At 49.2% G+C, this 26,817-nt stretch overlaps 9 protein-coding genes across 9 annotated transcripts; 4 read left to right on the forward strand and 5 right to left on the reverse strand.

Annotated features, from left to right (window-relative positions):
- Positions 1 to 3,928: 3,928 nt before the first annotated feature.
- MRS44_017375 (uncharacterized protein) lies at positions 3,929 to 6,477 on the reverse strand (the record flags this gene model as incomplete). Its single annotated transcript, XM_065617784.1, has 5 exons — positions 3,929 to 4,457; positions 4,508 to 4,676; positions 4,725 to 5,616; positions 5,666 to 6,180; positions 6,237 to 6,477. 5 exons carry the CDS (start codon positions 6,475 to 6,477, stop codon positions 3,929 to 3,931), a joined length of 2,346 nt encoding a protein of 781 aa, XP_065473856.1.
- Positions 6,478 to 9,415: 2,938 nt separating this feature from the next.
- Positions 9,416 to 10,471, reverse strand: MRS44_017376 (uncharacterized protein; the record flags this gene model as incomplete). The annotated part of the gene is made up of 5 exons (XM_046271742.2): positions 9,416 to 9,532; positions 9,590 to 9,703; positions 9,762 to 9,853; positions 9,911 to 10,268; positions 10,328 to 10,471. 5 exons carry the CDS (start codon positions 10,469 to 10,471, stop codon positions 9,416 to 9,418), a joined length of 825 nt encoding a protein of 274 aa, XP_046124947.2.
- Positions 10,472 to 11,437: 966 nt separating this feature from the next.
- MRS44_017377 (uncharacterized protein) lies at positions 11,438 to 12,549 on the forward strand (the record flags this gene model as incomplete). Its single annotated transcript, XM_065617785.1, has 2 exons — positions 11,438 to 11,637; positions 11,694 to 12,549. The coding sequence occupies 2 exons, from the start codon at positions 11,438 to 11,440 to the stop codon at positions 12,547 to 12,549; spliced, it is 1,056 nt and encodes a 351-aa protein (XP_065473857.1).
- A 440-nt stretch (positions 12,550 to 12,989) lies between these two features.
- MRS44_017378 (uncharacterized protein) lies at positions 12,990 to 13,541 on the forward strand (the record flags this gene model as incomplete). The annotated part of the gene is made up of 1 exon (XM_046271748.2): positions 12,990 to 13,541. The coding sequence occupies one exon, from the start codon at positions 12,990 to 12,992 to the stop codon at positions 13,539 to 13,541; it is 552 nt and encodes a 183-aa protein (XP_046124945.2).
- Positions 13,542 to 16,477: 2,936 nt separating this feature from the next.
- Positions 16,478 to 17,533, forward strand: MRS44_017379 (uncharacterized protein; the record flags this gene model as incomplete). Its single annotated transcript, XM_046279757.2, has 1 exon — positions 16,478 to 17,533. One exon carries the CDS (start codon positions 16,478 to 16,480, stop codon positions 17,531 to 17,533), a length of 1,056 nt encoding a protein of 351 aa, XP_046124944.2.
- A 942-nt stretch (positions 17,534 to 18,475) lies between these two features.
- Positions 18,476 to 18,962, forward strand: MRS44_017380 (uncharacterized protein; the record flags this gene model as incomplete). Its single annotated transcript, XM_065617786.1, has 2 exons — positions 18,476 to 18,750; positions 18,833 to 18,962. 2 exons carry the CDS (start codon positions 18,476 to 18,478, stop codon positions 18,960 to 18,962), a joined length of 405 nt encoding a protein of 134 aa, XP_065473858.1.
- Positions 18,963 to 19,845: 883 nt separating this feature from the next.
- MRS44_017381 (uncharacterized protein) lies at positions 19,846 to 20,382 on the reverse strand (the record flags this gene model as incomplete). Its single annotated transcript, XM_046281704.2, has 1 exon — positions 19,846 to 20,382. One exon carries the CDS (start codon positions 20,380 to 20,382, stop codon positions 19,846 to 19,848), a length of 537 nt encoding a protein of 178 aa, XP_046124942.2.
- Positions 20,383 to 21,725: 1,343 nt separating this feature from the next.
- Positions 21,726 to 22,213, reverse strand: MRS44_017382 (uncharacterized protein; the record flags this gene model as incomplete). The annotated part of the gene is made up of 3 exons (XM_046281703.1): positions 21,726 to 21,837; positions 21,887 to 21,968; positions 22,024 to 22,213. 3 exons carry the CDS (start codon positions 22,211 to 22,213, stop codon positions 21,726 to 21,728), a joined length of 384 nt encoding a protein of 127 aa, XP_046124941.1.
- Positions 22,214 to 23,331: 1,118 nt separating this feature from the next.
- MRS44_017383 (uncharacterized protein) lies at positions 23,332 to 24,799 on the reverse strand (the record flags this gene model as incomplete). Its single annotated transcript, XM_065617787.1, has 2 exons — positions 23,332 to 24,319; positions 24,369 to 24,799. 2 exons carry the CDS (start codon positions 24,797 to 24,799, stop codon positions 23,332 to 23,334), a joined length of 1,419 nt encoding a protein of 472 aa, XP_065473859.1.
- Positions 24,800 to 26,817: the final 2,018 nt, after the last annotated feature.

The raw sequence follows: 26,817 nt of genomic DNA on the forward strand, positions 1-26,817 counted from the left end.
CGGCAAACCCCCCTTCTCTATAGTTGTGGAACACAACGCCTGGTCTGCCCGGATTTTGGAAATTGGGTTCTGACTATATCAATCGTTGAACCAGAAAGAAGACCACAGCCCGGGGGCAAAGCATTCGCACAAAATGTCTCTTAGTTTCCCAACGCATGATTGGATTTCTGAATAACTATTCAAGTAAGTAGCATGGTGATATAAGAGAGAAACAACCTTTTGTGAACTTGAGCAACAAGAACCTCCCAATGTCACCAGCTGAGCAGCACAGGTACGCACCCTTGGAAATTCCCGGTGCCAGTTCATGAGCTCTGCTCCATCTATGCATACTTTCTGTTACGCCTCACGGTACCGAGCCACAGGAGAGGAGGTGTCACAACGTGACAGTGTACTCACAACAGCTTGACTTTAGCCTGGCGAGAAAATGGGCTACAATGACCTGCAGTGCAGAGAAAGAATGAATGTTTACAAATGGCACCTCTAATTTGTTTCACTTGAACTTGGCATGTATTGCCATGACAAGTGCACGCCAAGTGAGCCCATATGCTATGTTCGTTTCCCGCCCAACAACCACCTTGACGTTGCGTTAGGAACTTGCGGAGCCCCACAGAAAAGATAGATATACGAAACAGCGGCAAGGGTAAAACATGCCTTTTGGTTGATAGTGTGGTATTGTAGGGGGGTACGGACTTCGCTAGGAAGACTGGGCAGGGGGTTATCGCCAAGTCGGCTGAACAATGGGCACTTCATGCGGGCTACCCTCCCGCTTAGAAAGGGTCTCTGTGCCCACGAGCAGAGACTTGAAAATCATTTCCGTGGTGATAGGATCTAGTCCCTGTCTAGCCAGGCAGCTTAGCTTATGAAACTTGTTATTCTCAATTGATTATCTGTTTCCCGGTTTTACCTGTTTTTACTGTCATCATCAATAATGTCTCCAAGAATGATCGCATTAACCACAAATCAGGAGTCTTTTGGTTTGTATTGGACAGAGCTTAGGGCGCCTCAATTCTCCTGCCATCCATCTGTCTGAGAAGCTGTGCCGTCTTGGCTTCTTGTGTGTCGGTGCGTAGTTGTGTTCTCACGCCGGCAAAATAACACGGAGTAGTTCTTACAATGAGGCACTGCCTTTGCCATTGCGGGACTATTGGTCACGAGTTGAGCCAACCATTGGGTGGAAAGCCTTCAGCGACAGGGGGCGAGGAGTCCTTGGGTAAAGAGAGGGATGAGGCGGCGAGGGATTGGAACTTTGTGTGGACCATTGTGTTTAGATGCCAACTTGGGTAATACTGCGCCTCGCAACCCCCTCCCTCTCTGTTCAAGCTTGAAAGACTAAGGGCATCGTATAAGGGGCATCTTTCGTCGTTATAGTGGCACCCTACCTCATCCAAAGGCTCCAGTAGGTCGAGGGTCACGTTGCAGGCTCTCTTTGCCCAATCTCTAAAATCCCAACTCTTGCTTAAGACATGACCACGTTACCGGTTTGTGTTCTTTAAGCAAGGAGAAACCATGGGCAATTTGCCTAGCTTGCAGTACCATTGAGAATGGGCACCAAACGCCAATGCATAGGGGCGATGAGCAGCTACCAGTTTATCATGTGCCCTCTATTCAAAAACGTTGAAAAGCACCCCCGAATGGAAGCTGACTCAGTAAAGCAAGACATGATGAGGGTCATAAAGCGGGAATGTTGGTATTGAAAACAGGCTAACAAGCCATTCGATGTTGAACCATCCCGTATAGATGCCATATCATAGCATTGTGTCTGGCCGATTCTCTCTGGTTCTCGCGCAACACGAAGACCGATCAAGCTTCTAACGTAACGTGTTATATTGACTCGGCTCGGCCGATCTAACCTGCACTTTTCACCCAACACATTTTGATGCCAATAATACCCCGTATTGCTCGCCACAAGCTCACATTGGATGCGGTACCCGACCAACTTTCAATGAATGAGTATCTTAGGTAGATATTTTCCAGCATGCCTAAGCCACAAGTCAACCATATTCCAGAAAGTTCTCTCAAGCTCTGCAGGTACCTAAACGATTAACGTTTTTCTACAGCTGAAGAGTCCAAAACCGACATAATTCGAGGTTGCAATCATCGGTTTTTGAATGGAATATATGGGTTCCGGAAACGTAGGTGGATGCGCCAGGCTGATGAGACGGCCAAAGATTCAAACTAGAGGTTGCCGTATAGCATCGAAACCTTGTTAACAGGCCATCAAGGGGAAATTTGAAGAATCACGCTCTAGATGGAGCGAAGCGGAGACTTGGTTCGCACTTCCTTCACCCAATGCATAACGCATGCGCCGGGGCAGAGAAGGCAACTTGTTGTCCCTTTTTATCGGGGCTTCAGATAACTGTGTGGATGTCGCATACAACGACATCCAACCCCTTCTCGATTTTCACCAATACGGCATTGTATCAACTGCCTAAGTTAGAGGTTCGCCTGGGCACCAGGAACTTGGGGAGAGCATTGACAAGGATATCACAAAGCTTTTGAACAAAAGGGCGAGTTTATCGTCAGGGCTAAGAAGGGGGAGACTGTCCGTTTATCAAGAGGCTATTGGGGATAGAGGGCTCACAATGAATGCGCTCAGCGGCTTTCCTCGAGCAGCTTGTCTCCGCATGGGTCCCAAAATGTTTGCCGAAGTCCAACAAGCAATAAGGTGAGATGGCCGAGCGGTCTAAGGCGCTGTGTTCAGGTTCCACAAGAACCAAGCAACGATTCGCAGTCTAGAAATAGGCGTGGGTTCGAATCCCACTCTCATCATCAGTTATGTCCTTATTGGACGCTGAATTAGCTTAGGGAAGTTCTTTTTTGCTAGAGGACAGGATATTTAGTGCCGAGGGAGGCGCGGACTAAAGGAAAATAAGATGTTAATAAAGAAATATATTAAGTTAAAGCTCTTTACTAAAAAATATATAATAAAAATATTGTAAAAGCTATTATTACTTATATAATTTATTAAAGAAATAAAATACATTTAAATATAGCTAAAAAAAAAAAAAAGAACTTTTATATTTTTTAAATGGTTTTAAACCGGATCGGATGGCAAGGTTGTGAAGATGAAGTCTTGTGCTTGGCTTCCTCTCGAGTTCCCGACAGTGCCCAGGAATCAGAATATGCCTGAAGCGAAGCCAGCAATATCGGCCCAACTCGCGTCGGCATTGAACGTATGAACGTCGCTACCGCGCACAAGGTAGAGAGCCTTGCTATCACGACGGAAATAACAAGTGGGATGACCTTAGGGCCGAATCAGGTGTCATGTATTTTAAATGACAAAACTGGTCTTGGTCACGATGTTTTATTTTTGGCATCCCATTAAAGGCCTCACAGTTAGTTTCCCCAAGGAGCGCTCAGCAATCGAGACGGCGGTTCCCCGTGCTCAAATTCAGACCTTGCTGGTGCGAAGCCCGTTCTGCTCAGAAGCTGCCAATATTCAGCAACATTGACCAACAGAGACTTTCCACGGCATGGGTTTCAACATTTACACTCGGATTTTAAACCCCATGGCGCCGAGGAAGGTCTAGAGCATGCACGAACAGACAATCTACCGTTCAGTAAAATTCGCTGGCATGCCTCCTATCCCATCACTTGGCTAACAAAGTTTTCTGAGCCATCAAAAGAATGAGAATCGGCTTCTGGCATTTCTCTTTGCCAGTCAGTTCTACTTCCAGTTTCAAAAACATGGTGATCAATCTAATACGATCTTTCGGCAGGTTGAATTGAGTACCTATGATGAGCAGCCAGTGGAGGCTTCGCTATGGGTGTAAAAATAACGCGCAGCACACGTCATAAAGCGTTAACGAGATCCAGCCAAGCTTGTGATGTCCACAGATAGTGCTCTAGGCCACCACAAGCAACACGTAGCCAATACATACTCATAACGAGTTTCAGACTGGCGTGTAGATCCTACACCTGCTTAGTCCTAACCGCTATAAGCGCAATAGTCCAAGTTATTCGGCTTGTTTCCCGCCCATTCGGGGAATGGCACCGACTTCCCAGAACCACCAAAAACCGCAAAAGTAGCGATGAAGACCATGACCTGAGTACCGCCATCTAGCGCCGCAGACACAAGATAATTCCACTTCACGAACGCCTTTGGCCGGTATCGTCGAAGATAGAATTGACCAAAAGCACCCAAAATGTAGTAGCTTGTGATAGAAGCATTGAGTCCGACAAAGAGGTAACCGAGATACCAGAGGATAATAGAAGAGTTCAAGTATGGCCAGATCTTTGACTTGGGGAAAAGCCGATGCATAATGTAGAATGGCAACGGGGCGAGGAAACCGATGAAGAAGGCGATCGTGACCCATTGGTAACGAGCGCCGATGGAAAACATCTTCGGGGCGATGGACCAAGCGATGGCCAGGGTATTGAACTGTTGAATCTGGGCGCCGGACCAGATGTTGGTTCCTTCAGCTGACTTGAGAATGGGAGATTGGTTGTCGACGATACTAATAAAGGTCAGCGTGGGCCGAGCGTGGAGCAGGATGACAAGAGGTACCTGATCATCATCACGTAGTTAAGAAGAGCTCCAAGGATGCAACCAATGACCTGTGTAGTGAAAGTGGCCTTGGGAGATAGCTTATTTTGTTGGGCGAGCTTAAGATCGCGAAGCAGAAGGAAGCCCTGCGTGAGAGCGTTATAGGTATAGGATGTGAAGTACATGTTTGCTAAGATGAAGTTAGACGCAATCAACAAAAACCTAGTATGCAACTTACCCAAAGGGCGACCCGGAAACATGTAGCCTGCAAGCATCTGGAAGATAGGCTGAAGGTTGAAACCAAACCCAGTGATGGCATACTGGGCACCAAAGAAGACTAGGAAGATACCCAACAAGATAGTGGCCAGAATGAAGCCCCACCATGGAAGTGTAGACTTCATAACGTACAAGCACACAAGGCCGATGATGAAACTGGCAGCAAAAATGAGGAAGTACCAGCTGTTTGGAACTTCGTCGTAATCCAGCATGAGTTTGTAGTGAGGATCGATGGTCGGGTCATCCCGAAGCTTGGACTTTTCTTCCTCGGTACGACTACCAGTCTGTCTCCAGAAATAGTAGTTGTCGGGGCGTAGCAACTTCTTGAGGTTGGCAACGGTGATCCATGCCCATCCCAAGCTGACTTCCGCATAGTTCCAGAGGAGCATGTGTACCAAAGTAGCAGTCAGTCCGGCGTTCGAGGTGATGAGATAGTTGACATATGTTGCCGTCAGGTACGGGAGACCTGCCTCATCGACTGCCTTGTTGTTCACGGTGAAGTCGGGATTCATGATGGCAGTTTCGTTGTATGGGTTGGAACTGGTTGTGTTGGAACTTCCATCGTAGAGCAGTTGCGACATGAAAGGGAAATCCTTGGCTCTCCAAATGTTGCTGTAGTAGAGACCCATGGAAATGGCGATGCCTCCAAGATAACCGATGAAGCTGTTGACCAGAGTCTGCAGTGGCATCCACAAGGGTGATCCGAAGCCGGCGATATAATTCCAATCGAAGCAAACATTCAAAAGACCCATACCCTCATTACCCTGTGAGCCGCCGAAGAGGTTTGTGAACACAAGGTTGTTTCGATCGATGAGGCAGAAGATGGACACAGCCGAGAGGAGCGGGAAGATGTACTATGCCTTGTTAGCCTCTATCAACACAAGTTTGAACGGATGATCATACCTCGGGGAACCATTCCCAGACAAAAATGGCCACAAAAATGATCCAAAAGACTTGGAATCTTTTTCTGGTCTCTGACTTGGGCTTGTGTAGGGTCTCCATAACTGTCGTAATGGGAAGGTTGGCAGGATACAACATCTTGGTCGGGTAGAGGAGAACAGTCCTCATCATACCCGCAATCCCATACCCGATTAGTTGGGAAGAGAGAGTAATGAAGATGCCTGCGGCCTGGTTGGGGTAACCTCCATACCACAACTTCTGCACCGACAAAGCCTCAGTCGACAGGGCCGAGACGGACGCAGCCGATGCCATTAGAACGGCGGCAGTATGTTCCTTTCGGTTCCAGGGGTGTGGGTTGAGAAAGCGTCCGATGGCTCCCTTTCTGGGGATGATATGTGCTAGACCCGTTCCGAGCGTCTCGGCGAGGACTGTCAAGAACATGACAGACACGTATACGACCTGGGGCTTGAAGTACATGATTTCCTGCAAAACGCCTCCAAAGGCAGACAATCCGATGCCTTGTATTGTTAGTTCACCTTTGTTTGACAATCGACATGAGTGAGCATTGACATACCAACAATAAACATGCGAGCTGTCCATGGGTTCATCGAAGGATCATCATCAACTTGGATGACATGTGTGACGATATCTTCAGCGGTCTCAAGAGGCTTGACACTGCCTGTGGAGACAGTCTCTAGGTCAGTGAGCCCCTCTTCGTTGATGAGGACTGCCTTGTTGTCGCCCACTCGGGGCCCATCCTCGTTGGATGATGAGTTCTCCATTGCGCCGTATATTTTCTCCGCGTCGGTTGACATGTTGGAATCGGGAAGTCTGAGACGAGGAATGAGGTGTGACTACTCGTGGCCCCTATGAAGCCAAGAAGAAGAATCCCGCTTGCTTAAATAAAACAATCGCCACAACGTTCTGGAAGGACACTCGGATCTCGGCCATGACCAAAGGTCAGACTAGTGATTCTACAGAACCTCATGGTCGTTTACGATCTTGACCCTTCAAAAGTTCCGGGTTGACGGCACGCTATCAGCACGAGGATAGTGTCAAGTGGCAACACGATGCTTCTCGATCGGAAGAAGCGATGGCGCTGTCAAAAGGACCGATGGATGTAAATAAGTTCCAGAGCAATGTAGCCAATCGTTCTTAACGGTGGATCATCATCGTTCCTCGCCATGGCAAGTTTGTTCATCCAGCTCCAGTCCTTATCACCTTGACCCTGCCGATCGAGAGGTGATCAAACCCGAGGAGCTCAGAGTCAAGCGATGGTCTGTAATCACTTACATATTTCCGGATGTCTGGGGTTCCCCAATAGCTACAGCCCAGTGACATGCTCTAGCAATAAACCTGATGGTGCGACATGCCATCACTTCTTCCCGAAAACAAAAGGACCTTGGCTCGAGTTGGCGATTTGGCCTGCCAAGCCTGGCTAGGTCGATGGGTATGGCTAGATAACAGACCCCGGCGCTATGGTGTGTTGGGAAGTTTGCCCCGGCCTGTCAACTTGACCTGGGTGGAACCGGCGCCGACTTAGCCGGCATGCCGAGTGCCGGATGATCCTTCCCGCCCCTAAAGCAAGACTAGAATCTCGACGAACTAACGCAATGCCTGCTGAGCTGCCATTTTGGTTGATTGCCTCTTTCAGGGGCGTGATTGATGGCGAGAAAAATAACAATCAGTTGTCAGAAAGATTACAATTGTGAAGGCCATTTATTGAGGTTTAAACCTCCAACTCCTAGGCCCAAGCTCAAATGTGCCCTCATTGCATCGATTGTCCTAGTTTAATACATCAAGGGACTGAATGCGCGGTCGGGGGCACTGGACCCCCATTTCCAGCTTTGCATTATCAGTAGTTAGTTATGGGTTCGACTTATCGGCTGTGGACCCTCGCCCCCAGGAACTTCTGTCAAGGTGAAGCAATGCTGCAACGTGACGTTGGGTTTGGGTGCCGATTTCCCGGTTTATGGTCTTTCTGGGGTATTTGGACTTTTGTACTGGCCCAAATAGGAAGCCGTACGGTTGCGGCAGTGTTTCGTGCTCATCTCAGTTGAGGATTGGTGATGTTTCCGTTGTCGTCATCAATGGCGTCTCCAACAGCGACCATCAGCCGGAACATCAAAAGATACAGTTATCGCAGTTGACGGATGGTTTGTTCATGTGTTGATGAACTAGCGATTATTTCCTTATCAATGAACCTCTAAATACGTATCTCATTTAGTGATATTATTGATTTTTTTACTCCATGTGTATTAGTGGTGCCTTTCGGGTCTAGGTTAGCATGTATCATAGGTACAGCCACAGGTCTTGACTAAGTGTTTCTTAATAAGAATAGATTTAAAAAATCATAGCCGCGCCGGTAAGAGACTTCATAAGCGAAGTTGTATATATAAAGCTTATCCACTGGCTTCTTCACCGGCCAGAGAGGACCAAACTGGGGCTTGGCAGATCGCGATCTGGAATGGAATATCTCATGCGTTGGAGTGTTATGCATCTCTGATCTGTGACGCCCTATAGTGATAGTGTCCTAAATATTGACCTAAAATCCGATTTATCGTAGCCAGGCATGTACTGGTATACATCGGAGCCCAAGATTGGTTCGGCGACGCATGGGAGATGACCCCACCTTTTGGCTAACAAGACTCTTTAATCAGAGAATAATTCAAGATCAGAGCAGTCTAGTTCTTTCTGTAGTGAGTATTAAGATGAAGCGACTGCCTAAGATCTAATGATTTGAACTTTGAGATTTTTCTCCGGTCTTGCGTGACAATGAAATCTTGAGCATCGCCCCGCGAACCTTGTTGATCCTGACAGGTTTGGAAACTCGCCATTTGTATCCAGGGTTCTTATGCACTTTGTTGGCGGTTAAAGCTGCTTATTCTAACGCTTTAGAAGATTCAAATTTACTAAAATGGCCCCCAAGTTGACTACCAGATAGTCTGATTGCCCAATCTTTCGGAAAACCAAGACGGAAGCTTGATCCATTCTAGTGAGTATAAAAAAATAAGGCTTAAAGAGAGATTTAGGTATTATTTCAGCAGATAACAGAGGTATCATAGGCTATGGGTCTCCAACTAATACTAATTAGAGGGAAGCAATAGGTGAGTCAATAAGATTCTAGCTTATCTCATGGTCGAATCCCGTTAGCAATGATAGAGTGCTATGCAAAGCCGAGGCAGCCGGGTTAAGAAAATCCGATTCCGAATAGTGACGGTTGGCCAATAACAAGCATTCCGTTGAAAGCCTGCCTAATAAGACGTCCACGAGAACTGCAGCGCAAATTCGCCGAAGACTTTGGTACCAACACAATCTCCTTTTCAGTCGTTCCAGGACCCTGAAAACTCCCCCTTTGTGTCTCAAATTACCTCACTTCATTAATCCGGAACGTCTGCATCAACCACATATCCTGATCGTGAAGATAGCAAAGTCCACCGAGAGGTGGGAATATTTGGAACAGGGGTTGCACCTACGAAGAGAATCTCTTCTCGAGGAGGCGGCTGGCCTTCGATGGTGATTCAATACGGTGGGAATGTGCAGCCTTTGTCATGGGCAAACAGATTGAATCGTTGCGTGATCTTGAGCAACACGATTCTGAAGCCTCCTGCCGCCAACTTATGTTTGAACCTCCGATTCCGGATCTATATAGACTCCATAGTAGTGTTGGTGACTACAACACGAGATCCTTTAACTACCCAGAAAACACCCCTGATGCCTTGGCAGGAGTGGCATTCTCACCAAGCCCAGCTTTTACAGGCTGCTTTGTGTTAGCTCTGCCAAGACATTCTTTGATATCGCCTGACCAATGAAGATGCCGACGCAATCCTCACGCATCGACCATAGTGCCGAGACGCCGCGCTGGTTGAGCTGTACCGCAGATGTTAGTGAGCATTTCACGACAGGGTGATCGATAGTTGCACTCACATTAAAGATTAGCACGAATCGAAGGATTGCGGCGAACATGCAAAAGAAGCCCAGGCTGAACAGGAAGTACAGCCCAAATTTCTTCCAGCGGTTGATCTGAATTCCCCTGAGCACCTGCATGCAACCATGTTATGAGTTGGAGGGCTTCGAGTAAGGTGTCTGAGCAACATACCGGGAGAGGGACAAGCATGACGCAAATATCCGTCACAAGATTAAAAGTTAATATGACGACAAAGAAGACTAAGTTCTGTGGTTCACATTGACCTGCGAAGAGTAGTATTCGTATAGGACACAAAGTCACAGGAATGAATTTGACCGTACGTCCTGGATCAGGCCAAACCTGCCAGAGGTGATGAAAGGGACGACATGTAAGAGCAATGGTGAGAATGATTGCAACTCCTGACAAAGCCACAAGCACCATCAGTGGCTTGATAAATATCTCGGTCCACAAGTCACGGACGACTCGGTGATAGAAGCAGAGCATGTTGAACTTGAGCGTCCAAAGGATAAAAAAATATCCAGTGAGGCCCAGAAGAAAGATTTGAGACCCAAAAGCCCAATCTTTACTCTCAGATTCGCTCATATTCTTTCGCTCCTCAAAGGTTAGGTCCGAGGTGTGTCGTCCTTCAGCAACTTGGACAAAAACGTGGCCAATGACGGGCGCTGCTGTCCACATGAACTGCAGATATTGCAACATCAGAAATCGAGTTTGGGACAAAGGAATGGTTCAGAGCTTACTGCAACACCTATGACCAGATAATCATCCCACTCGTAGTTTCTGTACCCAACCATCTTGGTACGGCAGAAGATGCGCGCCGCTATCATGAGGACGCCGAGCACGTAGAGAATCCATATTTCAGCAATTTGACCAGCAAGAGCCATGTTTGAAGCGGAGGGGGGATTCTCGATGGAGACAGCACAATCAAACAATCAAGGAGGGCAGGACACTGGCTCTATTTCTTTTTTTCTCGATGGCTGGGCCGATTTCAACAATCATCAATGGTTACCTCTTGCCAGAAGGGGGGAGGGGTTGCATAGAAGTCTTCCCATGTGTATACAATGGGTGTTATGCCCGAGAATTGGAGTTTCAAGATACATTTTCGGCCTTCCCTTTCAGCCTGTCACATGTATGAAGGGACCGTTTGTAAATGGTTACAACCCCTGAGAGTGCCACCGTTTGCTTGCTGTTGGTACAACGGTTGTGGCCGCAGCCAAGCTCTCAAGGGAGCCACAATATAAGGTTTGCCCGTGTTGATGCACAAACTCGCATGATATTCATGGCCATTGTCGATTTAACTTTCGGGGTTGTGATCCACTCGATGTAACCGTACTGGTAGACGAATAGGATACGTCAATGATCTGCTCGGGAATATGCTCGTGTAAGGTGCTGAACCGACAGATGTGGTCGCAAAGTCCGAGCCACGGGGCACCGGAAACGTGCCCGACAATGAGATGGTGACAGGGGCTAGTTGCGCACAATGATTGCGAACTCAGCAAAATACGAGTCGAGACAAGAGTTCCCACAACATGGAAATGAAGGTCACGGAAAGAGGGTTACCATTTGCCGAATCGGGATGCTCTCCATCACCAGACAATGTAGTCAGTCCCGCCTGACTTTGTTTCAAATTTGCAACTTTAGATAGGTGAGCTATCACCGGCCGCAACCTGCCCAAACGGTCATCTGCCAAACGTATCAGTTGCGTCGATTTCTCATCAGATACGCGTGTCTCTTGAAGCGCTGATGGTTTGGTAATCCGGTGAACGATCCTAACAGATGGCACCTCTTCTACAGATCTGCTCTCGGCCGGCTGTATATAGACCGCGACGCGTCCAGTGCCGGATCTCGATATGACAACAGTGTCCATCAACACAGCCAGTAGCATGTCCACGCCAATTCGAGTTGCCGTCACCCAGGTAGAGCCTGTCTACCTTGATTTGGCCGCTTCGGTCGAAAAAGCAGTTGCTCTTATTAGGGAAGCTGCAGAACATGGAGCCAAACTCATCGCGTTCCCCGAATGCTGGCTCCCTGGCTATCCCGCATGGATCTGGTAAGCAGTCACTAATTTTGACTCTGCCCGTGATTAACATTCATGGCTCGTGATAGGGCGCGGCCGGTCGACTTCGATCTTCAGACTCGATACATCTACAACTCACTGTCTTTGAGCTCCGAAGCAATGGACTTGCTTAAGGCCACTGCCAAGGAGTGTTCTATTGCCATCGTGCTCGGGTTTTCAGAACAAAGTCGAACTCACAGCATCTACATCTCCCAGGCGATTCTGTCTCCTCAGGGCGAGGTTTTAATGCATCGACGGAAGATCAAGCCCACTCACATGGAGCGAACCCTCTTCGGTGACGGGTCTGATGCTGAGCTCGTCCTCAACAACGTCGTTGAGATTGACTTTGGACCAGACTATGGCAAGATTAAGGTTGGATGCCTTGCCTGCTGGGAGCACACACAGCCGCTATTGAAATATCATAGCATCTCCCAAGGAGAGACTATACACATCTCGATGTGGCCGCCTGTTGATCCATCGACTGGCGTGGACCACCCGGGCCTATGGAGTATGACGGCTGATGGGTGTCAAGCCCTGTCTCAAACTTATGCGATCGAAAGCTCAGCCTACGTGCTTCATAGCACTTCAGTATGTGGAGCCAGAGGAATCGAAACCATGAAGACGCAGGAAGGCCTCTCTTGCCGCCAGCCTGGTGGCGGCCATAGTTGCGTAATCGGACCTGATGGCCGACGGCTGACCAATCCTCTTGAAGGGAGCCCAGGAAAGGAAGGCATCCTATACGCCGATCTTGACCTCACCAAGGTTGTGGCTACCCGTGGGTTCCTAGACATTGTTGGGCATTACAGCAGGCCGGATTTGCTGTGGTTGGGTGTCGATAGACAGCACAAGGGAAATGTCATTGCAAAGCGGCATGTGCCAGAGGAACAGGAGAACTTGGAGGACTAACTGGTGGATAAATGGCTTCATATTCCTTACCTAGTCATACATGAAGGGTGGTGATAAAGTTGGAAATGCTTGCTGAGTCTAACCCAAATTCCTCACCGTGAAAGTTCATGCGTGTGGGGGCTCTTGTTGAAAGAGCAAGCCTGTTAATATCACCAAAGCGTATTATGCCGCAAATGGGCACCCGCGCTGTCTCGCTTATTCCCTGTTTGAATGACCCCTTTCTTCAGCCCACATCGGCTTGCCCGAGTAGTCTTGGCAATGGTAGAAGGACGAAAACATGGACGCTCCAAGGGACGGACGGCAATGCCGTGTCCTGTCCCCCGTGGTATTCTTGTTATTCTTCCTTGCCGAGGTTGTAATAGTCTAAGAGTGACGTTTGTTGCGTATAGAGGAAGGTAACCCACATCAGTTACGATTCCCGCAGGTTTTCACAGCGCAACATGGCCTCTATCAGCAGCGTCCCAGAACAAGTCAAGCCATGGCCACTGGCCAAAGCGGCAGCCCAGGGTATCTTTGATCCTCATCAACAGTACTGGTACCTGACAGTCGGGCATGCTTTAGCTGAGTTCCTGGCGAAGGCTGGCTACACCCATGAAGACCAAGTCAACATGCTTCATCACTTCGCCAAAATGGTTATACCATACCTAGGAGTCTCACCTATCTCCGGGCTGCCGCGCTGGAATAGCTTTATGACGGACAACCATACCCCCATCGAACTAAGCTGGGACTTTCATACAGGAATAGAACAGCCCACAATTCGCTATTCCATCGAGCCTATCGGGCTTTATGCCGGCACACCAGCAGACCCAAATAACGACAGAGCTTCGGCAGACTTCAAGCAAAACTTAACCCAGACATTTCCAAACATCGACACCATCTTATTCGACCACTTTCAGTCTGCCTTCCCAAACAGAAGATATGCCAAGAGTGGCCCAGAAGATCACCCGTCAACAATGTTCTGGGCCTTTGACCTGAAAAGGGGGAGATCATAAACAAAGTCTACTTCTTCCCTGGCGCAGTGGCATACACAACCAATCAGCCTGAGTTGGCGGTCATCTCAGATGCCATCAAGTCGGCCCCTGGGTGGAGATCGGAAAATCTTGGCTATTTCGACACCTTTGTCGACTACGTGGACACGCACTCAGACTTGGGGTTCGAAATAGACATGGTGGCGCTGGACTTGGTTCCCGGCGCAAGTTCCAGACTCAAAATATACTTTCGAGACAGAAGGACGGACTTCCAGGCAGTCCAAGACACGATGTCCCTGGGAGGACGGTTGCCTTGCCCTAGCCCAGACTTTGAGGAGGGCATGCAAAAGTTAAGGCGATTGTGGAATGCCCTGCTTGGCACAGCTAATGTCGCTGATGGCACCTCTCTCCCATATAATGGCCATAGAACCGCTGGTATTCTTTATAATGTCGAATTTCATCGACATAACGAGATACCCAAGGTCAAGGTCTATATCCCTGTCCGTCATTATGCCAAAAATGACCAGCATATTGCTAAGACTTTAACGAGATTTTTATCTGAGGAGGCTAGGAAACGACAAGGTTGTCAGAACGTGCCGTCTTACGGAGAGCTCTACTTGGAGTGCCTGCGAAGTACATTGCAAGTTAAATACGACATGTCCCCTATTAACATTGCACAACTAACTTTTGTACTAGTGGTTTTGAGGTTCTTGCTAGCTGTCTTGGTCTTCACACCTATATTGGTTGCTCTCTCCAGCCCGGCGGAACATTGCGTGTTGTTTCCTATATCAACCCCTATCCGACATGGAGGAGTTAAATATCAGTGTTCCTCTAAGCGGAGCGGTGGCGCCTGCGTTCAGTGCAAGTGTGGCCGCAGGTCTTGGTGGGAGTTTCCCGGATCAACTAAAGAAAACACCTTAGCATAGTTCAAAAAATGATTAGCTGAATGATATATTCATGAGCCTTGGCAATCTCGTGCTTGTTGGAAACGAAGGTATGATAATCTCAATTGTGAGACACCTAACCTAGACCTTGCCATCTCCACTGGTATAACCTGCGGTGACAAGTCTCATGATCAACGCGAAGTCTCCTCTCAGGCAAAGGATCTCTCTCCGCATCACTATGTTCATCTCGCTATGCTCCTTGGCTCAATGTTGGAGCGGTTCAGTCTCTTTGTCCTAATGTTTTCGTCGTAGGCCCAAGGACGGCCTGAGAATTTCCCTCTCGCAAGACGCAAGATAAAGACAGGTATTGGGATCACACACAGCTGAGACATGTCATATGTAAGCAGAGTCTCGCGCAACCTCGTAGCAACTACAGAAGATTGTTATCAGTTGCGCTGTTTCGCGGCACTGGGTTTTAATGCTAATATAGGACAACACATAGTTTCTTATCCTGGGGCCTGGTGGGTTGGTTTAGAAGTACCATCATGATCAACTACAATGTGCCTCTACTGCACGGGTGTAGTAATATAAGTAATTCACTATAAAATATAAAACTGCTTTCTTAGTACTTTCTAATACAGATTTCTGATACCAAGGACAATGTCACCAAGATCCGCCGACGCACCTGCACACACACGCTATCCCAGACCTGGAAGGCTCCACTAATAACCCGAAAGGCATTACTAATACTGATTTGCCGCTGACTTGGATAGTTACTCCTGACCCATGGAACCAGCCCCTTTGCCAAGGGGCCGCGTAAGTGCTGACGAGTGCGCAGCGGGACAGACCAGCTCTTAACATCGTAGGATGCAGTCGGAGCACTCTTTTAAAAATAGAAAAAGCCAGTTCTGAAAGAGCCGAGCCAAGCGTTTCAGCCTCATTGCACTACTCCCTAGTTGGTGCTTTCGCTGAGCGGAAACCGGTTGAGCTCGTGCCAAGATCGAGCCAAGATCAGGCCAAGACCAAGGCTTGAAGCGACTCTCACGTGCCACTTCAGCCCATGATTTGGCTCCCGACAGCTGAACAAAGACACGTGCTGCGATAATTGGTAAACGTCTCGCACCCTGTTGCCCCTAACCCGGAGTGATGCAACTCGGTAGATGGTCCGTTGAATGATCCCGGATGCTTGACTCGGCATCCAGTGGAATTAATAGAACAACTCAGTTGTGAAGTGATGGGAGAGCCAAAGGCAATGTACGTCTACAGAGTCCAAGCAACAGGGTTATCAAGTATTAACACTGTTGAATAACATCCATTCCATTCACAATCCAAAGGACAACTGGAGAAAGGCATGGAGCCCGTCCAGATGGGTCAATGAATGTCATTAAAACAAAAATACCATTCATCACACCATCAAGCAATCACACGCACTAGACGAGAAACTAAGTGTGGCGCAGAAAATCATGAGATAGCTTAACGTGTCTTCATTCCCAACAACCACAAACCTTCGAAACAGTCCAACATGGGTGGCTGAGCAGCAAACTATCCACCCAGGGGACTGGATGACAGCAAGCCACGGACATCAGTTATGGATAGAGCCTGTATTTTGAGGCTCCTCATTCCTGCTTTAAACCGCCTTTCACCGATATCTTGCCAAGGGAGAGGCTGAGCTCTAGGGACCGGTCCTGGTTGAGCCTTGCAAATGACCAGGTGGGAGAACCTGATCAAAGCGGCGACGCGTCACTTATCTTGAACAACACATAGCAGGATTCTCGTATCCTGGAGTGGCTTTCTCTTGGCTTGCAAATTGCGGACTTCCAATGCTAATGTTGACGTCGTTGGAGTTCAGCTACCAGGCTCATGGCGATGGCCAGCGGTTTGCCACGAGACGGAGTCAACCATCAGGTGCTTGCAGAGCAAGATTAGAAAAGTATAAGTTCTGCTTGGATAGCTGTCCTTGATCACAGAATCAAACAACCAAACATCTCAAGCATTCTTGGAACGATCAACAACTTCTAAACAACCTTTTCAACCAACGTTCGCTACTCTCTAACTTGACAACCTCCTCCTCAAACGATGAAGACTACACCTCTTGTTCTCCTCTCCCTCGGGGTTCTCTCCAGCGCCGGCCCTGTCCCCGAGGGCATTCATCCTGTCCGCGAGGTAGCGGCAGTTGACACTAATGGTCTCGCCGCCCGCGCCAATGGTGACAGCTCGGCAAGCTCCCGCCGCAAGGGTCGAGCCCTGGGCGCTCGCAACCGCCGTATCAGACGCCGCCAGCGTCAGTTTCGCCGCGATGATGACTGGACTGACGATGACGATACCACGGACGATGAGCAGCCTGCCCCTGTTCCGGCTCCGGCTCCGACTCCCCAAGAAGAGCAACACTGGACCGACGATGATGGCCACTACACCAGCTGTGACGAGTTCCCCGACAATGAGCAATGCTCTAGGCCTCCTCGTGCCCACACTACTCAGAGTCCAGCGCCGGTTGCTACGACCAGGGTGAATACTTCTCAGCCGACTACAAAGTCTCTTGGCCATGGGCACGACACCAACAATCCTGACTGGGAGACCGACTGTGACTCGGACTGGACCGATGACGGAGAGCATGAGCGATGCAAGACCAAGACCAAGATCGCTCCCACTATTACTGCTACGAAGAAGATCCCTTCTTCCACTGTTGTCCCCGCCACCACTGCTCGATCTCACGATGACGACACCGATAATCCAGACTATCTGACAGACTGCGACTCAGACTGGACTGATGATGGCGAGCACGAGCGCTGCAAGACCAGAACCAAGACCCTGGGCGCCACCCCAACCAAGGCCTTGACCAGAGTTCAGGCTCCAGACACCACCGTCTCTGCGGCTGCAAGTCTTCCAACTGAAGACACCGATACTGATAACCCGGACTACCTCACCGACTGCGATTCGGACTGGACCGATGACGGAGAGCGGGAGCGTTGCAGAACCAAAGTTGTGTCAGTTACCCCTACTGCTACTGGCTCTCTTACTGCCCCCGACAATGATCCTGTCGAGATTACCAATGGGGCAGCCGGTCATCCTAAAGGTGTCAAGCATGCTGTTGCCATGGCTGGCCTCGCTGCTGCTGCTGCTTTTGTTCTGTGATTTGGTACGATTTCATTTGTGGTTTGGCAATTTCACAGTGCTACATAAGACATTCCTTTTAAACAACAGTGTTTACAGTAAAGATCTGACATGGATGCAGGGTGATGGGTGTCCGTTTTTGTTATTCAGTCTGAAAGGCGGCAACCAAATTGTCGATTGTAGGCTGTAATGTCAGCGTGACTACTTCATGTATGTTTCTTGTTGGGCAATACTGTAGTTTTTGCTATGGTGGAACGGTTATTTATTCCATTTAACTCTCCTTGATATGATTCTCCTGTATTTCTTGTCGTCTTGAAGTCCAATACTTGGTCTCGGCCTCTCGCCACAGACAAGCCCAGAGACACGGCCATAATCCCCCCCCCAAAAAAATAGCTGTTGGTTCAGCAATTGCCCAGGCGAAGAGTGCTGTTCTGAACGAGAGATGGACACTGAGCAGTCTTTGCGTGATCCTTGTCAACAGCCTTTGCCTATAAACCCTCCAGAAAGCTATGCATTCCGTCAAAATAAGCGATTCTCCGTTGCGGCTCGGCGGAGGGTGATGGTGCCCAACTGGTCGACACTCGTGGGCACGGCCAATGACCTCACGACCCACTCTCTGAGGGAACGAGATCATGGTCAAGTGCCTATCGATTGAAAATCGATTAATAAGAAATAACTATTAATATTGATAAGAACTCTTTCACGCCGTACTTCTATTCTTATTCTTACTTTTGGTTAATGGTATTTAGATGTTTCAGCGAACCCACCTCCCCCCAAGCATCACGTGACCACGCGCAAGACCGTGTTTTGTTTTCCCCTGTTGTTATGGGGACGACGCGACGCGTCTTTGTTTTTAATATTTCCACCTAACAACGATCATTCTACACGGACACACATCGAGCTAGACTATTATCTTTCACTGTACATACTATGTAACTATTGCGTGCACTTAAGGTCTCCGTCATGAGCGGAGCACAGTCCCAGCAGCTCCAGGTATTCAACTTCGGCCGCATGACACAGCATCTCCAAGGTTTTACCCATGAGTTTCAACACTGCCGTAATATTTCTGCTATCGAGTCTGGCACCGCGCTTTTGGATGCCATCAATGGGCTGAGGACTCAGATGGACCAGCTATCTACCCAGATCAGCGATGTCAAACGTGAAGTGGGAGACGTTAAGCGTCAAGTTGGCGACGTTACACGGGACTTGGATGATCTGGGCCGCCGGATCACGAACTCGTGAGTACTCTTTGCAATACAACCTAAGCATTCCCCGAGCTACACCTTTTCCATAGTGACCGCAACAACATAATTCGATTAGAAAATTAGAAAACAACGGCAAAGTCGACGAAAACGCAGCCATCGCACCGCTCGTAAACATGACGACGGGCGAGGAGATTGTTAGGTTCCCTGCGACATTCCGCGACTTCGATGACTTGCGTGGGAAGTAGTACCAGACACACTCACTATTCCTTGAACATACTAACCTGGGACTGTCACTTCAGCTGTTGACTTGGTCCGGATTCTTGGGGAGCTGGCTGACAGGACTGTGAGGGTGAATAAGAAAAGGTTGATGCGGGCTATTGGCCTTACGGCCCAACCACTGTAGGCGCAGCAGGATCGGGGGCATCTCGGAGAGGAAGAGCTGGAGATGGAGGCTTATCTAGGCTTAAACTTTGTATTGAGATAGAAGTGATGTATGAATTGAAAGATATTAACGAAATGAGGCGGCATGGCTGGCTGCATGGTTATCCTCATTAAAATAGCAGACAATTGTAAAGAACTTGAAGGTTTGACCCTGATATTCCTTGGGATATATTTCCACCTTATTTCAGCTTAACTTCGGCCTACGCCACCACTCTCGCCTTCTAACAGCCTTTATTGATTAACCATTAAACGTGACTTTTAGGGTAGAAATACACTCCTCCAACTTCATGCAGCCGACCCTGCCTGCAGTTGCGTCTTGTTGAGCATGACATCCAGGAAGACAAAAACTGGAAAGTCCACGCCGGCAGCCTACGAGGTTTGCGTGTCTCACGTCCCGTCGTTGGACAATTAGAATGAATGTTCGGCCGCGAACAGCCTCATCATATCCAACAGGTGAGACTTTTCCATGATCAGCGCGTCCGATTCCGGTTAGAGAGATAGTAAAAGTATTTCTCACTCCTAAAGCAAATCTGAAGAGGAATCGGGCTCTTTTATATGTATCAAGTCCACTAAGGTATAAATGTCAATTCCAAAACTAAGAAACCGTAATAGAGTCTATATATGGGTAACAAGAGTTAAACTCTCAATGAATTTAATAAGCGCAATAAGCCAAGAACAAACAAGGCATCAAATCTGGAAGGCTCCCAGAGTAAGAGAGGATAACAGCAAGGCGCCAATAGCGAGACCCATCTTGTTCATGGACGGAGGGGCCACTGTAGGAGCAGCGTTGTCGGTGCTGGTAGAATCAGGGCTCGAAGCAGACTTGGTACCGGAGCGGTCGCTGTCCTTATCTCCATCGTCGTCGTCGTCGTCGTCGTCGTCCTTGTCGTTCGAGATAACAGTAGCCTTGGCAGTCGCAGGAATCTTGGGGTCGGCAGTGAGGGAAGTGCCCTTCGTGTTGGAGCAAAAAGGGGCCCCCCAAGCAGCGCCCTGATCCCACATGCACTTCTGCAGCTCAGCGGTGGTCTGACCAAGGGCGACACAATAGAGACCACAGTTATCGAAGTAGCTGACAATCTGGGCGTCGCCGCAGCATTCCTTCATGATCTGAATGTGCTTCTTGCTGTAGGATAAACCACAGGTGGCATCCTTGTTGGGAGTATCGTACAGGTTCTTGCAGGCCAAGGTGCTGGTGGCGGTCGCAGTAGAGGCGGTGCTTGACATGATGGCAGCTATTGAATTGGTTTCAGGTCTTCGAATGAAAGGGTTTGAAGAAAAAGAACATTGATGTAGAAGTTTAGGGGGGGATTAGAAGGCCCTATTTTGTGGATAATAAAAAGAGAATGTCTGATTTTTAAAATGAGAGGGACTACATATGTAAGGTTAACTTATAAATATAGTTGATTATCTAACATGATATTATTTTGGGCGCGTGTGCTATTTTTCGAGAAGTCTGGGGTCTAATTTTGGCGACATGACTAACCCTCATGTTCGAACTGGGGAACTCATCTCAGAGGGCCAGTAGGTACTATGCGCTAAGTTATTTTTGGTTCCACGCGGAACCCGAGGGTTGAGGGCAGAAGACCAGGATCGTGGAACTCTACAGCCAGTATTGCCTGAAATGAAAGGGAAAACATCACATCGTAAAATGGAACGATGGCTTGATTACAGGACGTGCGTACAGACGTGTGTAATCAAAAACAAGGTGTCGAACTGGCTGATGCTCGTGGGCATGTTCAATAGCTTCACAGCTCATCCTCTGAGTTGATGAGATTTGAGGGCCGACGGGCTGGTCAGGTGATGGAGGAACTATCAATAAAAAGATGGTGTCAGCCTCGGCGCTCTCATAACGTTTGCCCTGGGGTAAATACACTCCTCGCTCAGACTCGCTGCATTGGATCCTCAACTCGGTCCGGTGCCAAGTTTTTTTTATGCCCTATACCTCGTGCCGGTGAAGAGAGGACGCACAGTAAATTCGTCCTTGCTATAAGGTTATCAACCGAATCTTCCCAGTGACTTAAGCCACCTCAGACTGTGTATGACGTGGAACAGACAAGCTAAGCTCTCAATTATCAGGACCAGGCAGTAACGGCTGCAGCCACAAGCTGGTGGCTTGATCCAAGAAGGTCTACTGTGAGCCAGAGCTCGGAGCTCCGTGCATGTTTAATTCTCACAACGTGCACAAGTGGAGGCTGTCACTGGAGAGACGCCGTGGCTCGGTATGTCGCACAGGCCGAGATTGACACTTAGAAGCTTCATTGGGCTGCTACCGAGCTCAAAGACAGGTGATAGGCCGCACCTTATCCTTTGGTCACGGTCAGAGGGAAGCATAGCTCCAGTGGTGTGTGCGTGCTATCAAGAAATGCCATAAACCTCAGGTTAGGCTTTAATGTGACGCTAATAAAAGACCATTGGCATCATAAGAGGACAAGGGGGATTATGTATAGCGTGTTAATGAGGGGTGTGGTCAGGTTTGTCTATGTACACGGCTACCTAAACCGTAAGGCTCCAGCAGAGCATTCGCGCTTGACTCTTTCATTCGCCATGGCGAAAACATCAAATGCCGCTTACTTGCGTCGGCAAGAGTAGCTGCTGATAGAGTCGTTGAAGGCGCCGTCGCCGTCAGCCAGGTTAGCATCCTCCTGGTTGGAGTACGACTTGCCGTTGCAGTTGTAGCCGCTATGTCCATGTCAGCAACACCCAGACACATGGAAACAGGTCAACTTACATGTACCAGGTGCACTTATACGCGCTCTTTGCTTGGTTCTTGATGGAGCTGATGCGGTCGTTCCATGCCTTGGGGAGGTTGTCTGTTTAGAGTACTCAGCAGCTAACACACAAACAGAAATGACCAGGCGGACTTACGGCACGTGTCCAAGGGAACACCGACGGCTCTGCACTCGCCGTTCCAACGGATGTTGGAGCAGTAGAAGATGGAGGCCTGAGCCTGGAGCTTGTTGGGAGGAGTAAACTTGGGAACCTCCTCGGCCGGCGCGGCGGACACGGCGAGGGCCTGGAAGGCCAGGGCAGAGCAGAAAGCCTTGAAGGAGACCATTTTTGATGGTAGAAAAAATGTGGATTTTGGAGTCAAGGCTTGGTTGGCAGTCTGAAGAGTCTAGAGTCCTAGAGTCTTGTGGGTGAAGAAGAGAAGCAAACCTCTTGCAGCGAGACCAGCCCTCTCTTATATTCGTCTCAAGAGCGAGCAGCTTCGCCATGAACTGATGATTCCTAACGCCCTGAGACACCTCAGCTTCGGCTTCTGCACCCGCAGAAGGTTAGACAGGCAACCCTCCTCGCTCGCCAAGTGGGCTTGCAACCAACCAGTGACTCTCATTCACGGGACATTCGAATACATACAGAACTAACAGTTCCAGCATGGATTCCTGAGTCTATCAACAACCAACACTTGGAGTTTGCCCGCACCCCCCATCCAAGTGCCAATATTCCGCAGCAACACGGAGCCGGTTATTACCATGTAGACAGGGTGGCTCATTTCTACTCTAGTAGACGCCCAGATGACCGTATTGCGAGACTGTTCACTGATACACAACGCTTACAGCTTATGGAGTTTGAGTTTCAACAACGGGTGGAGAGTTGCAAGCGGTCAATTCGAATAATTTACCAGCGCCAATACTCCAAACACCCGTCTGGTCCGCAGAGGTGCACATTAGCTCATGCGAGGGTCGTCCCGCCAAAAGGTGTCCACGAAGAGACAACATGCAACAGCCGGGGGGGCCTGCCCCTGAGGGATTTTCTTTTCCATTCGCTCCACCGGAGCCCCTGCCCTTGAGGGTTCTTTTGTTCGCCTCCCCCCGCCGGAGAGTCGTTGGTTGATGGGATAGCATCCCACCACTTGCAGTTAAGAGCTCCCCTGATTGACCACATCGACGGGGGCCTGTTTTTGTGGCTGGTCTGCCAGAGAGAGATGTGAGTTTCAGCAGTCTCCTCCATGGCAGACAAGTCAGGCTCTACACGATCCTAGCTACATACTATTGTTGTATTTTATCCCATTCTCATAGGTAGTTTGCGGATTGTAGCCATGACTAAGCTCGTGACGTGCATGCAAGTGTTGAAACTTTTAGTTCAACGAGCATCAGGATAGTCATGATGTCTAATCTGGTTATGGACCGCAGCGCTATGAATCAACCAACCCTCAATAAAATGCACATGTCCCTAAAATGATCCCTTGCCATCCCGGAAAACCTCGTCATACCAGTGAGCCTCAGCCTCGGCTTCGGCCGTCGCGTTGTTGTTGCTTCTACAGACCGTGTTCCAGTCTGCCGGCTGCAGCTGCCACCTCTTCGTCTCGTTGTTCCTACTGAACAGTAGGGACGCCTTGGGCTCTCCCTCGCCAAACGGCCAGATCTTAAGGCTTCCGTTCTTGGCGTCGAGCGTGGCGAGGGGCTCTATTGTGCCGTTGGCCTGCATCTGCACCTTGAGCAGGTCCCGTAGATATGGGAAGTACCACGTTTTATCCCACCATGTTATTCGGCGGTTTTTAAGACCATTCCTCCAGGCGTTATGGTGTATCGCTACGGGAATCGCTGTCGTCCAGAAGTCAATGTATAGCGGCACTTCACCCCAGGTGAGGTCCTTCTTGGACGCGTCGGATAGCTTGGCGAGCGGGTTATCGGCCTCCCTGTAGATGTCTGTGGGAATACCCCATATCCTCGGTGGCGAGACACCCACTTTGCTTGACTCTCTCTCTATGGCGCTCGGGTTGTCTATAGGCACAAAGTAGCCATCTTCCTCCGAGTAGCAGGTCGGGTAGAAGAGCTCTTGTGTGTAGTCAAGACCAAGGTGGTACTCAAGTTCGCTTGGTGACGGTATAACCGCCGCCTTGGTCCCACTGATGTGTTGTCGCCATAGCTCCTGCTCACCAAATACCTCGGCAAAGATGCCCTGATCACCACCGAGGTCCTCACTTGATGAAATCTCATCAAGATCTCTATCCATCTTATCCTTCACGCGCTGAAAGTACCGACGCATATCGCCCATGGGGCCTATAAAGCTGCCGCTATTGACAAACTTAGGCCGCATATATTTCCACCTCCCGATCTTATAGTCGGTAAAGAAGCCGAAGACGTTGGGGGAGAGGACTCTCAGGTAGATCCTGGCAGTAAAGGTTGGAGATGGTATCGCGTGGGGCGACGCAACCCTTCTGGGCCGAGATAACAATCGTCTGCAGTACGCCCTTGTTGAAGCCGTACCTATCGATGAGTCGCTTGTTGGCTTGTTGATTGGTTTTGAAGTATCGGTAAAGAAGGACGCTCGGAGGTAATTGCATCCAGATATCATGGCCATCTAGCATTAGAACCAGATCGCTATCGCCCAGCCTCTCAGGTGCGTCTTGGCTCATTGCCCACTCCAGATAGCTGAGGGTACCTGTGATCTTGGCCAGCTGCGACGGACCAATTCCATCAGTGTTGGTATGAAAGTCTCGCTTCCAGTTAACAAGAATAGGCGGGGGGTAACCCAAGGCAATAATACTGCTGACGACCTTACAGAGGTCATGGCTGGAGTTATCGACAGGGAGAATAATGACGAATTTCCGTTCCCCAGCAGGGAGTATTTCAGACTCTAGAGAAGAAGAGTCGAGCAGTATTGGTGATCGAGGGTGCCAAGTTCGGTCGAAAAGCATCTGATCGTGTGACGGTTAACTCTCTATGACGATGAAGGAGGCAAGAGGGTAGGGGGGATAATGTGTACCAGATGATATAGAGTCAAGGTGACGGAGAATAGAATGAAGAGCAGCAGACATCCTCTCCGAGACCATCTCAGCTTTGGGCCATTGAAGCAAAATCTGGACCACGGCCGGACCGCGCCCAGAAGTGCAATGTGTGAGGCCATGTGTGAAGGGGGATGCAATAAGTTAAGGAGCCCGGCCCTCGATGGGATAACTGCGCCAAAAGATATTTAGTCAAGGGTCAGAGTAAAATTTCGCATGGCAGAGGGAGCAAAAACAACAGGCTGGAAATAACGCCCAAGAGCAACAGTGGCGCCCCATCCAGCACATATAGCTGTCCCAGCGTCCACGAACAAAGTAAAGTTGGTGGCTGTATGGAGTAGCTACCGTGCTGTACATGCTGTAGGTAGTACCCTCACATCACAACTCATCCTGGAAGCATATCAAAAAAATCGCTTTCAACGACCAGAGCCAGGGGCTCCGCGGTGCTTGACGTTTCTGCCTGTGTTGATCGCCGTCTTGGATCACCCAAATCCTTGGTGCGGGACGAAGGGGTGCAGATAGTCTACGGCTTGCAGCCTCTGATACATTAATTTGAGACCGATCATCTCATCCTCTGCAGCCATGATTGGGTGGTATGGGCCTAGGACAATGATCGTTGTGGGCGAGGCAGCCTCGGCCGAGGTAAGCCATGCTGGGCCTCCCTGTCACCCCCCTTCCTGCCAATCAACGGGCGACGGGAGAAAAATTGGGCGACAATCTCTGGGTTGAGATCGGTGACTGTTGTTGATCTTTAACTACCTGTCGGATGCCTGGCCCGTTTCTTCTCTGCCTCAGCCCTGCCAAGTCTGCAGGTGATTATCACGAAACATTCCTTTGTTATAATCAGACGTCTGAGGTCAACAGGAGCAGTCAAAGTCAAATTCACGAGCGGATGCCTTGTGCCACGGCCTGGTTAACGAAAAACAATGAAAGGGGGAGGAAAAAAGCTGCCTCTGCCTCGGCCCACTGCAGCCGACGGTCCAGACTTGAAAACACGGCTGGGACACGTCGCAACTGTTGGCTCGGCCATTTTGTGCAGACAACCAACAACCAACAGTTGCTGGTCATCAGCGGCCAATGGCCGACGAAGCTTTTTCTGGCTGAGCAGCGACTCCCGATAAATTACCCTGTTGGCTTTTATCCTGGTCAAACCTCGGTCGTAACTCATGCCTGGCAGTGGGACCAGCCACGCACCCATCTCGAAGTTTCCTGTCTGAGAGATTGGCTCTTGATCCGCAATGAAGAGTCCACCTTGTCTTCTCCTGAGTACCTACTGAGAGTTGACCTGTCGAGTAAATATATAATTCGGCGGCAAGGTCTCACATGCCCCCTCAACAGAAATGGCTCACGGACCGTCTCAGAAATGTCACTTCTTCTCTTCTGTTGGTAATGCTATTGTCGTGGATAAAAATGGGACGCCGGGGCAGTGCCGCTCGGGGTTTGTTTAGAGTATCGTATAACAAGGGCCTTTTACTCTGTGACGGAAATCCTTCCCGAAGCCCCTTGCAAAGCAGGATCTTTGATGTCATTTCCCCATGTGAGAACAACCCATGCACAGCACCGTATCGACTCAATGCATTGATTGGAGCCTGTGGGTTTTACCACCCCTGCTGGCCTCTCTTCTGCAGTGCCCAATTAGCCATTCCAGAGCTCTCCCGCAGTTAGGCCTCTAACAATATGGCTCTGGCTTGCAGCAGGCCAATAAACAGACTTGGACAGGGGTAGATAAACCCACCGGCTCTAATCGATGTCTTGAGTCAGATACGGTGGTGTTCGAGACCCAAAGGATGTGCAAAGATCTGCCACTAATGCCCCACGTAATCTCGACATAACTGTGAATAGACCCTTAAAAGAGAGAGAGAAAAAGTTACTCCATACTGACACCACAACTGTGTGGGGAGACCGGCAGTGACTTCTTCCATCAATCTGGG

The sequence above is a fragment of the Fusarium solani genome (assembly GCF_023522795.1).
Source record: "Fusarium solani strain SB1 chromosome Unknown bctg00000013, whole genome shotgun sequence".
Lineage (NCBI taxonomy): Eukaryota > Fungi > Ascomycota > Sordariomycetes > Hypocreales > Nectriaceae > Fusarium > Fusarium solani.